The sequence below is a fragment of the Miscanthus floridulus genome, chromosome 1 (genome assembly GCF_019320115.1).
Source record: "Miscanthus floridulus cultivar M001 chromosome 1, ASM1932011v1, whole genome shotgun sequence".
Classification (NCBI taxonomy): domain Eukaryota; kingdom Viridiplantae; phylum Streptophyta; class Magnoliopsida; order Poales; family Poaceae; genus Miscanthus; species Miscanthus floridulus.
The window spans coordinates 103088318-103099169 of record NC_089580.1 but is presented as its reverse complement, the minus strand read 5'-3'; the positions used below and the strand labels follow the sequence as shown (position 1 = coordinate 103099169).

Below are 10852 nucleotides of genomic sequence, written 5' to 3'. Positions count from 1 at the left end.
TGATTGCATTATTTGTTGTGGTGGCAAGTTATATATATTATGTGTAGGTGGTGAAGCAAGCAAAGGCGTGAATTCACTTAGTACAACTACTCCACATGTGTGGTGAACTCAATTTAGTATTAGTGCATTTCAATTCATAATTAATTAGTTCACTATTCTTTGGGACTTCGAAAATTTTGTCCTCACTGGAATTTTTGGACAAGTCCATAAAATTCTCTTGGGACCAAAAATTACAATACCCATAATTTAATCCACTACAAAAATTTGTAAATTTAAGGAAATGTCTATTCACCCCCTTTAGACATTTTGATCCTTTCAAATCATTATTTACAGAGATGGTTTATGGTTGGAATACCATCTTTGTAAATAGATTACGATGTCCAACTTCTTAAATAAATTAACAGTTCGCCTCCATTAATGGTTCTTAGAAAATGCAAAAACCAAAAAAAATATGTCCTTCATAAGACTCAAACTCAACCAACAACTCAACACTTACACCACTTTACCGTGCACCACTAAATATTCCATAATCTCGTATTGAATATTTTGACTACTAAGTGAACTCAAATGAAAAAAAATTCAACTACAAAGTTTTAAATCTTATCAAGCACTACAACTTTAGTATAGAATGTGTCTCCATCTGAGATTGTTTGAAAAATTCAAAAAAATTGAATCTCAAAATTTGTGAATTTAAAACAAATATTAAAGACACTAAATAACTTCAAATAAAAAATTTAACAACAGAAAAAATTTAGATTAGATCAACCACTAAACTTTCATATTAACCATGTGAACATTCTCGTTTAGGAATTCAAAATCTATGAACTTATGGCACATATTTGGATTCTAAATAACTTCAAATAAAAAACCTTTCAATTACAAAGTTGTAGGTTGTACTGAGAACTACATCTTTGATATAGACCATGTCAACATCTGTCGTTGTTTGATTTTTTTTAAATTTCAAAATCAGTGAACTTAAAATATTTTGGGACTCTAAACAATTTTAAATCAAAAACTTTGCAACTACAAAGTTGTAGATCCCATCAATTTTCATATAAAGTTTGTCTTCATCCAAGTTTATGTAGAAAAGTTATAAATCATTTTTGTAAGCTATTAATTTTAGAGACAGACATCTTAAGACGACCACCTCTATAAATCGACTTACGGAAATGGACGCTTAAAACTTCCGCCTCTATTAATAGCAATTTTTAGAGACGATCACCTTAAGATGTCTGCATCTGTAAATCCTAATTTTTAGTGACGGTGTCTTTTCCTATTTCCATAAATAAAATGACTACTCCGTAAATCATTTTTGAGACATAGACATTTTTTTGGTATCTATGTAAATAAAATGACTGTCTAAATAAATCGTTAGGTGTTTTTTTGAGACACATAAATTTTCTGCCCGCCTCTAAAATTAAAAAGGGCATGTCTTCTAAAAATATGACTTTTTGTATTCTTAACGTTCGGTGATAAATCCACAAGCGCTCTGATACGTCTCACCGGCAGTATTATATATATCATTATTTGTTTTTATTATAGCAAACATACATGTGCGATGCTTGGAAGGAAAAAAAACTATTAAATATTACGGTGTCGTCACCTTCATGGCCCACTTGCCGACCTGCGGGTGCCGCCAAGCCAGAGGTTCCTCCGACTGAAGCCCGTACCCATTGGGCCCACACGTCGACGAGATCCAACACGACTCGTGGGGAGGTGCCCCGGCCGTTCAGCAATCATTTGTGCCACTTGGGCCCAGCGTGCTGGTGGTCCCCACCCTACACCGGGCCCGCCGTCATACTGGTGCCCTCCGTCTTTTCCTCCTCCCTGATCTCCATCTCGCCACTGCCGCGACGCCCGGGCCGCAGCGAGCGACAAAGAAGGAGAGCGGGAGATGAAGGGCGCCGGGGCCGGCGCGGCCTCGCCGGGGGACTACGTCTACTTCAAGTCCGTCGTCCCGCTCCACAAGATCTCCGTGAGTTCGAGCGCACCTCGACTCCCTCCCTCCCACCTCACCGCAGTCTCTTCCCCTCCCGTCCGGGTTTTATGGGTATGGGTACTCGGCCTCAGGCGGTGCCGTTTGGTCCGGAGTTTGATCGTGGGAACGGTTTCGTCGTTGCTTCATATGGGGTCGTCTGAATTTGGGCTGGATTTGAAGCGAATTCCTGGTGAGGAGCTTTCTGTGGTCGGCTATCCGCAGGAGCTCGTTGGTTGGTGTAATTTGGTGTGGTGCTATTGAATCCACACAGTGTCTTTACCTGAATCTGACGATATCTCCCCAGACACTGCAATGTGTATATTTGTAATGTTCTGCTCAATTTTCTCTGGAGGGGCCTGTTTGATTCATTGGGCTGCTATGTTAGCCAGCTAATTTTTAGCCCTACCCCCTAGCTCGTCTAGATGGGGGGGCTAATAGGTGGGCTATGTTGGATTTGTTAGCTAATTAGCTAGCTAGCCCTAACTATGGCCTGTTTGGATCAGCCAAGGCTAGTTATTATTAGCTAATTTTTAGCCCCAGCTAATCACTAGCCCTAGCTGATCCAAACAGGCCCTTAGTTTACTCTCCATTCCATATCTCTGTACTTAGTCTGCTCAGCCAAGTTATTTAGCAATACACTTCTCCTATATTTCAGCTGCCTGTTTATTTGTTGTTGTCCAGACATGTAATTTTGTCATTGTTTGGCTATAGAAAAGAAATGTGAATTATCTCTTGTGAGTTGTTCTTTAAGATTGTTGTCTGAAAATTCGGGCACTTGAAATGTAACAACTCCCTTAGCAATAACGAGTCAGTTTCATTTTAAGATGGAGCTGCTGACTAAATAAGATGTCTTACCTTGAACACAACAACTTTTTTTCTGCTTGCTTTCATTAACCAAGTGCATCATTGGTTACATGCTACATACCCTATGGTGTGTTACAACCTCTTGTATTTTTTCTTGCCATTGGAGTATGTTTCGTTTTAAAACTCGACCGGGGGGTTAAGACTGCCCCCGCAGCATTACAAATAAGAAGAAGGACCTTCTCACCCGGCCGAGAAAACCCCCGAACCCCCGCCCCCACCCTTACACGGTGGCTTTCCGTCGCCCAAGTGAGAATTGGGCCGGTGCCCCCCCAGTGCTTTGGTTATGGGGACGGACGAGGGGATTTTTTTTAACCTCAGCCTAAAATTCGCTCCCACGGGGAGTCGAACCCAAGACCTGAGGAGTGCCGCTGGGTCACCTAACCGTTTGAGCTAGGCGCCCTTTGGCATATGTTTCGTTTTACATCATTGTGCACATACAAAGGACATGATATTGCAAATGGGTTTATTTGGCATTGCACACTTATGCATTGACTGTGTCCAGTAATAGATATATATGTTATACATGAACTTTCAATCTACTTACAAGTCCCATGAGTCTGGTCATGTTAAAATATGGTTTTTACAATGCTTCTTATATTTAGTCAGCAGCTTGTCCTAACTCCATATTGCTCCTTATCAGTTCAGTAGGATTTTAATGTGTCATATCCCTTTCGATATAAAAGTTCTTAAGTTGTTCTTTTTTCTATATTAATATTTTCAATTTGTGCCATATGTGTGGCTAGTTTCTGAACTATTTCTTGTCCACGGAGACTTTGTAGATTGGGTCAAAACTGTGGAGGTACTATGACTTTGGACCCAAGGTTGTGCCGCCTCTTGTATGTATCCCAGGAATTGCAGGAACGGCTGATGTATACTATAAACAGATCATGTCCCTTTGTATGAAGGTACATGCTTTGGGAGTTGAATGTTTCTCTCCAACTCACATCTATTCTGATTTCTATTATCTGAAGTTTGAGAGTTCATGTGTTGCCTTCATCTGCTGGCTATCTGCAAAGCATATCATATCATGCTTTGGATGGCATCCAAATTGTGGTAGTGCTGTGCAGTTACACACCGTATCTCTTTCAGGGTTATCGAGTAATATCTATTGACGTTCCTCAAGTTTGGAATCACCATGAATGGATTCATTCATTTGAAAAGTTTTTGGACTCCATGAATATCCATCATGTAAGAAACATTACCCTGTTTTCCTTATGCGTTTGTATCTTGATTATGCTACTACTTACAAGTGATTCACATTTTCTCTTTTTTGCTACTCTTGATTAATATGGCCATATTCTTGAAATTACATGCATTTTATTAATGCTTTTGCCTGCTAAATTTTGAATTTTATTATTTCATTTTCATTCAACTTTGCATCATGACACTGACAAAACATACAACCATGGTATACTGAGCTATTAGCACAAGTATAAAAATGTAATGAACTCTCCTATTTACATATTCTACAAAAAAGGCATGCATTTTGCTGCTCCTTTGGCAAGAAAATTGTCACAAGTTTGATTTATTCTCTTCCCCAGTGAGAAAAATAAGTGCAATAGGGGTAGGGCTAGCTGAATTTATTCCTTGTAAATGTACAGCAGAAGACATGGTTTTACTTCTTAAGGTATTCATTTGAAATAATAGGTTATACTGAACTGTCTGAGAATGCAGGTTCACATTTATGGTACATCTCTTGGTGGATTCCTGGCACAAATATTTGCTCAACACCGTCCAAGGAGAGTAAAGTCCTTGGTCCTGTCAAATACTTTTCTTGAGACGCACAAGTTTGCTGCTGCGATGCCTTGGTCTCCAGTGTATGTATAATCTCTTCAGTTCGTGTTAAAAATAGTGTTACATGGGCAGGGGTGCGTGTGTGGGTGTCTGATTTGACAGATTTTTTGGTGGCATGCCAAACAGCACTTAGAATCTAACAGGGTGTGGGGTGTCTGACTTGAGTACTTGACAAAAAAAAAGGCCACATCTGGATAACACTATAAACTGGTCATATACCCTGTTTGCATGTGACACCTATTTTCATTTAATTCTATGTTGTTCAAAGCCATTTTTTTCATATGTTACTTTTGAACACAAGGTTTCAAGTTTTCATTGTAACTTAACACTGACGTAGAATATACACCCATCCATTTTTGAAATAAACATTATAGTCTTACATGGCTTTAACTGAATCTGGATGCACCAATTTCTTTGATTCTTCATTAGTTACCAGATAAATTATGTTGATTGAATTACCGTAAGTGTTATCGGTAATGAATTTCAAATTTATTCTATTGAAACCAGGGATTCATGGTTATGTAGAAACATGTATTACTTTTAAAGAGAGTATGTTATTTGGTGCAAACAAGATTCTGGGCCAAGTTTTTTATGTTTTATGAGATGCAGAAGAAGCTTGTAAAACTTTGTTTATATGTTTAGAGAAAACCTATCTTTGTTATAGATTATTTTTGGGCTATGGGGCAGTTTGTGTTTGCTTTGTGCTTTTCTTATTTTATTTATTAAAACTATATGTGAAAATTCACCTGTGAGGAAATACATTACCCTGTTTGGCAAATAAAATTATAATATAGCAAACTGTGCCATCCAATGGCTGGCCCTAAGATATTTTTTTTCCACTTCTGGACAACTAGATTTTTACCTTTCGATAACACTACTCCATCTTCTTTTACAACAGCACTGAGATAAACCAAACATCTAACCTCCAATGAGTTATGCCATTGTCGTAGCTTAGATGGAGTTCATTTCAGCAGTTGTGAGTGGATTGTTATTGTTATAATGGGGTAACATGAACCTCTTTGATGTCCAGTGAAACACATGGTGTAATCGTGTGAAGAATAACATTACGCAAGAAACTTGAGGTCCTCTGCTCAATCGGAACAAGTTTTCAAAAAAATAAAACAACAGATGACATCATAAATTTAAATCTTGACTTTATAAAATTATACTTTATGCTTAGTATAACTACTAGTAAGTAACACTGTCAAACAATTTTCTTTGACATTGCAGTGTTAATTGGACCCCTTCTTTTTTGCTGAAGCGGTACCTCTTGACAGGAATCCGAGATGGTCCCCATGAACCATTCATCGCAGACTCAGTAGATTTTGTTGTGGGTCAGGTTTGTAATAATTTTAAACACATTAGATGCTTTTTAATCGATAGAATCCACAAGGTTTAAAATGATTTTATGACATGTTATAAATACGACTAATCAAGCTTCATGTTATATAACCATGTATATTTCTACTTATTAGATGACTTCATGTGAAATGTTAAATATTTCTACTTGGATGATTATTTTAATCATAACAAGCCATTGTTTTTCTTCATTACCCATTTGCGCACATGTTCTGCATGCCAGGTGGAGACATTGTCAAGAGATGACCTTTCGTCAAGGTTGATGTTAAATGTTGATGTTGCATCCGTTGGGTCATTAATGTTGCCTGATTCACGCATCACTATAATGGATGTAAGTTACCTAAAATTCATGCACGTATTAGAAAACTCATTTATTACTGTTCACATAGGCTTTTCCTATGTTCGAGAGAGAAAAAAACATATGTTTTTTTGTAGCTCTCCATCTGTGGATTGGCTGCAATGGCAAGATCCATATTGTTATGTGGCTGCTAGGATTGAGAGGAGAGAGTCGAGGGGAGGGGAGTGATGGCGGCTAACGCGCTACAGTACCCGCGGCGCTACAGTCCACGGGTACTGTTCACGGCTAGGGTTGCGAGGGTGAGAGAGAGCCGGCCGCGGGGCGTTTGCCCACGGCCGGGCAAGAGGGAAGGGTTTTCCTTCTTAATTCTTGCCTAATTGGATTGATACATATCCTCTCCTTATATAGAGAGGTTTACTTGACTCCTAAGCAAGCGATCCTTATCTCTAATTAACCCTAACACCAATGGGCTATACATCCAGCCCAGGCCCAATAGGCCCCTGCCAACACTACACCCCACCTGGACATGCAGCTCGTCCTCGAGCTGCAATCTAACCAACTTATAACGATGTCTCGACACAAACCTATCACTTAAAAACAAGCCTTTTACATCTCGGCTTAGTTTATTATTATCAACCGAAAATAGATGTGAACTCTTTATTTTTGCAGCCTCTTCAATTGATGGCGGACACCAGCCCGACGCATAAGCTGCACGTAGACAACCACCTGGATCCCATGGACACCATCTTGACGAAAGGGGTGCATGTATATGGCCACCTAGAAGTAGTCGCAACAACGGCCAGCGAAGGCTCCCTCGTGGTGGTCGGTGGCGGAAAGCGGCAGTGCTAGGCAGTGCGCTCCCGCCGGTGACACCATGCCTTCTCCCCGCCGGACGGATGCTGGTCTGCACCGCACAAAGAAGAACGGATGGCTTTCGACGGAGAACAACGAGGGGAGCGCCTCCCCAACCGCCGCTACCGCAGAGTTTGAGTTCGCCGCCCGCGAGAAAAACAGCATGCCTGTCACTCGTGGGGGAAACCGCCGACACCTGGTGTGTAAGCATCTTCCCCGTCGGCTCCATCGCGATGTCCGTCGGCTACTCGATCTGCCGCGACTTCTCGCCCGCGTCTTGGATCTGCTGGACGCTGGCACCCCTATAGAAGATGCCATCGGTGAATGGGTGCTGGAGGCTCGGTCCACCGGAAAGGACAACAGCGCCGGTGGTGGGCGCTGGAGCGACCTTCGTCGTGTCCGCCGTGGTGCTCGCCATCGTGTACACCGGCCCCATCGTCGATGCCATAGCATAAGATGGGATCAGCGAAGGAGAGGGCGGCATCCACGGCTGGTGGATGGGAATCGGGGCGGTCGAAGACGCTGGGAGCGGCGGCGGTGGCAGCAGCTGCTGCTGGGACGTCGGCGTCGGGTTCGGCTGCGGCCCCAGCAGGAACCCATGAATCCCGGCCACCATCTTGCCGAGGTCAAGGACAGCCACCGTCAACTGCTCGTTCGTCATGACGCCCACGGCGGAGGACGACGCACTCGCGGCCATCTGCAGCGAGGATTGCGGCACCCTGGCCGATGTGGAGACCGCGGACAGCGGTGCAGTGGTGTCTGGCGGGTCCGCCGCGGCGAGCGGGGGCACGGTGGTGGAGGGTAGCGGGATCGACATGGCCGGCGGGTGGACATGATCGAACCAGAGATCTCTGATACCAGATTGTTATGTGGTTGCTAGGATTGAGAGGGAGAGAGCTGAGGGAGAGGCGGCTGCTCCCATGGGCACTGTTCACGCGAGGGTGGCTGGAGGCCGGCCGGGGGCCTTGCCCACAGCCGAGCAAGAGGGAAGGGATTTCCTTCTTAATTCTTGCTTGATTAGATTGATATATATCATCTCCTTATATAGAGAGGTTTACTTGACTTCTAAGCAAGCGACCCTTATCTCTAATTAACCCTAACACTAATGGGCTATACATCCAGCCCAGGCCCAATAGGCCCCTGCCATACTCTAACACATATGGCCATATATGTATGGTTACCATGAGATTTTGAAATCGAGTCGTAACATCTATGAGTAGGTTGGGGCCTTGGAGGATGAACATCTTTGAATTTGGTTCACTTCAGTAACTGATGACTTTAGGACCATTGGTTGATAATGACTTCCACATGTGGTCCTTGCAATAATTGATGACCTTTGACAGTCTAATACCTCATATGCTAACACTAACAGTGTGCAGTGAATATCTTTGCACAGACAAACGACTACTCTGCTGTTCCCCAGCAGTTGAAGGAACAGTTGAATGAAAGGTACCCTGGTGCAAGGCGTGCTGTACTGAAGACTGGTGGTGATTTCCCCTTCCTGTCACGTCCAGACGAGGTTAATCTGTACCTTCAGGTATTGCTGCGGATGTGTATGTCGTTTCTGTTTCTTTGTTAGGGGAACTTGAAGAGTAATTATCGAAACATTGTCAGCTACATTTGAGGCGAGTTGGTGTAGAACCGAGGTCAGAGCTGGTCCAAGGCTTCACCCGAAATGGCAGTGCTGGGAGTTCAAAGGATCAGAAAGATGGAGGGGACAGCTTTGATAATAGTGGTGAGGACAATGGCCAGCATGGTTCAGGTGGCAGTGATCATGACAGGCAGCATTGTGGATCAGAATCACACAATTCTGATGAGCCAAGCACAATGCTTGCCAATACTGTACTAGGTATGCTCTGCTCAACCCTGCATGCTTCACCATGGATGTTCATGATACATCAATGTTTTGTCATTGCTTTCCACATTTATTCCAGATAGCTGTTCCACATGAGTAATGAATATGCCCTTTTGCCTTGCATGCAGAACTGGTCATGTAGGAAATCATGGAAGCGTGTTTTGCGGCTATATTGGGGCCATTGTTGCCAGTGGGAAAGCCAAAAGAGCACCTCAAATGATGGAAAGGCGCTTCTGTATGTTTGTATAATATATGCTTGTCTTCTATATTTAGTTATTTACCCAATTTACTTTGTATGCAGCCTGTAAATTGGATTCCATATGCCCAAGACATGATTGTGATTGTGCGGCTTTCTTGAAATAGAATACCTCATTGATCTCTCTTTCACTAGTTTCTTGCTAATTTGTTTCAGACCAATTCACTCTAGCTTTCGTGTCTGAATTCAGTTAAATTAAATCTGACCATATTACTGATTCTCCGTTTTCCCAGCATTGCAGACTGCTTTTGCTGACGTGATGCAGATCCCTAGCCATTCTTATCATTAACGGATAACCTAGCTCGTGCAGAGTTTCAGACTGATGATTTTTTTAATAGACAATTGTCCAACTCCCTCCTTAAGGAGGGGGTGAGGCTAGCGCGTTTTTCTAGAGTAACTCTAGCTAGGTCTCTACTTGAGCTTTCATAGCTAAATATGGATTTCTAGGGAAAAAAATATAGGTCTAGTAGGACTCCTACCGAGGCCCTCAATTTAGGTGGGCACTCAAATCCTCCTTAGACCCTCATTTCTAGGGGCTAAGGCTAGGTTTTTTTGCGCGTGCACGCGATTTCTCCCATGACTCCTAGGCTGGGGTTGAGGCCCCACTTGGTGGTGGGTGGCCATGACTCCTATCACACACCTGCCCCTTTGTAGCTGTGTCTTCTCTGTCATCATGCCCCTCTAACGGTTGTGACTCCTGCACGATCGTCTCACTCTGATTCCCCGTGTTTTGGCCAAGATAGTATATGACAAGTGGGTCCTAGATATCATTCTCCATTGGAATGAGTTTGAGGGCTCTATTTTGAGGATCATTGCTGGAGTGCAGCCCAGAAAACAAGGCCTTCAAAAGTGGGGGAGCCATCAAAGGAAAAGTGGAGACCCTATTTTGAGGACTATTGCTGGAGTTGCCCTTACCGGCTAAATCAGTCTTCTGATGGCTTGCCATATGGTCGTTTGGCAATTCATCTATGCTAACAAAACACCATTGTTGCTCAAAACATTGTTTCCTCATAATGTTGTTTATGAATAACACATAGACTAGTTCATACAGCCACATAAGAATACCTAGCTAGCATGTAGATATGGATAACTCCCCATGTTTCATAATTACCCATGAAGGGATCGTGATGCCTAAGAGGGAAAATGAATTAGGCAACTTAAAAACTACCTTTAAATCTATGACCTTTAATTTCTACCTAGTTAAAACCTATGCAATAAATAAGCTATCTAGATATGCAACTAAGGTTTTGCTAGTTTAGTTATTTCTACAGCAAAAGAGTTATGCAACTTAGGTTCCAATTCTATCAACTAGCTATTAACAATCAATATGAACCGTCAATATAACTTGTAGAAATGAATGAATATGATCACCAACATAGGTCTACGGGTTTAAACTGATAAATTCCACAAGTTTTGGTGAATCTGTGTTTTCAGGAGGATTTATTCAGGAAATAGGCTAAGTGAACATATTCGTCAGAGTAAATCGTGATCATCCGCGACGAAACCGACTTAAAGGACCCTCCATCCACCGTCCAAGACAAACTGTTGTGAGTCAAGTCAAACGGGGCTTGGGTGGGCTGGCCGGTCTCCCTGGCC

The 10852-nt window shown here is 42.5% G+C and overlaps 1 protein-coding gene across 1 annotated transcript; it reads left to right on the top strand.

Moving 5' to 3' along the window:
* The first annotated feature begins 1816 nt into the window (after window positions 1–1816).
* On the top strand, window positions 1817–9387 carry LOC136538187 (uncharacterized). The gene is made up of 9 exons (XM_066530172.1): window positions 1817–1975; window positions 3622–3747; window positions 3932–4030; window positions 4517–4659; window positions 5867–5975; window positions 6219–6326; window positions 8542–8682; window positions 8760–8994; window positions 9129–9387. Exons 1-9 carry the CDS (start codon window positions 1895–1897, stop codon window positions 9140–9142), a joined length of 1056 nt encoding a protein of 351 aa, XP_066386269.1. The 5' UTR covers window positions 1817–1894; the 3' UTR covers window positions 9143–9387.
* Window positions 9388–10852: the final 1465 nt, after the last annotated feature.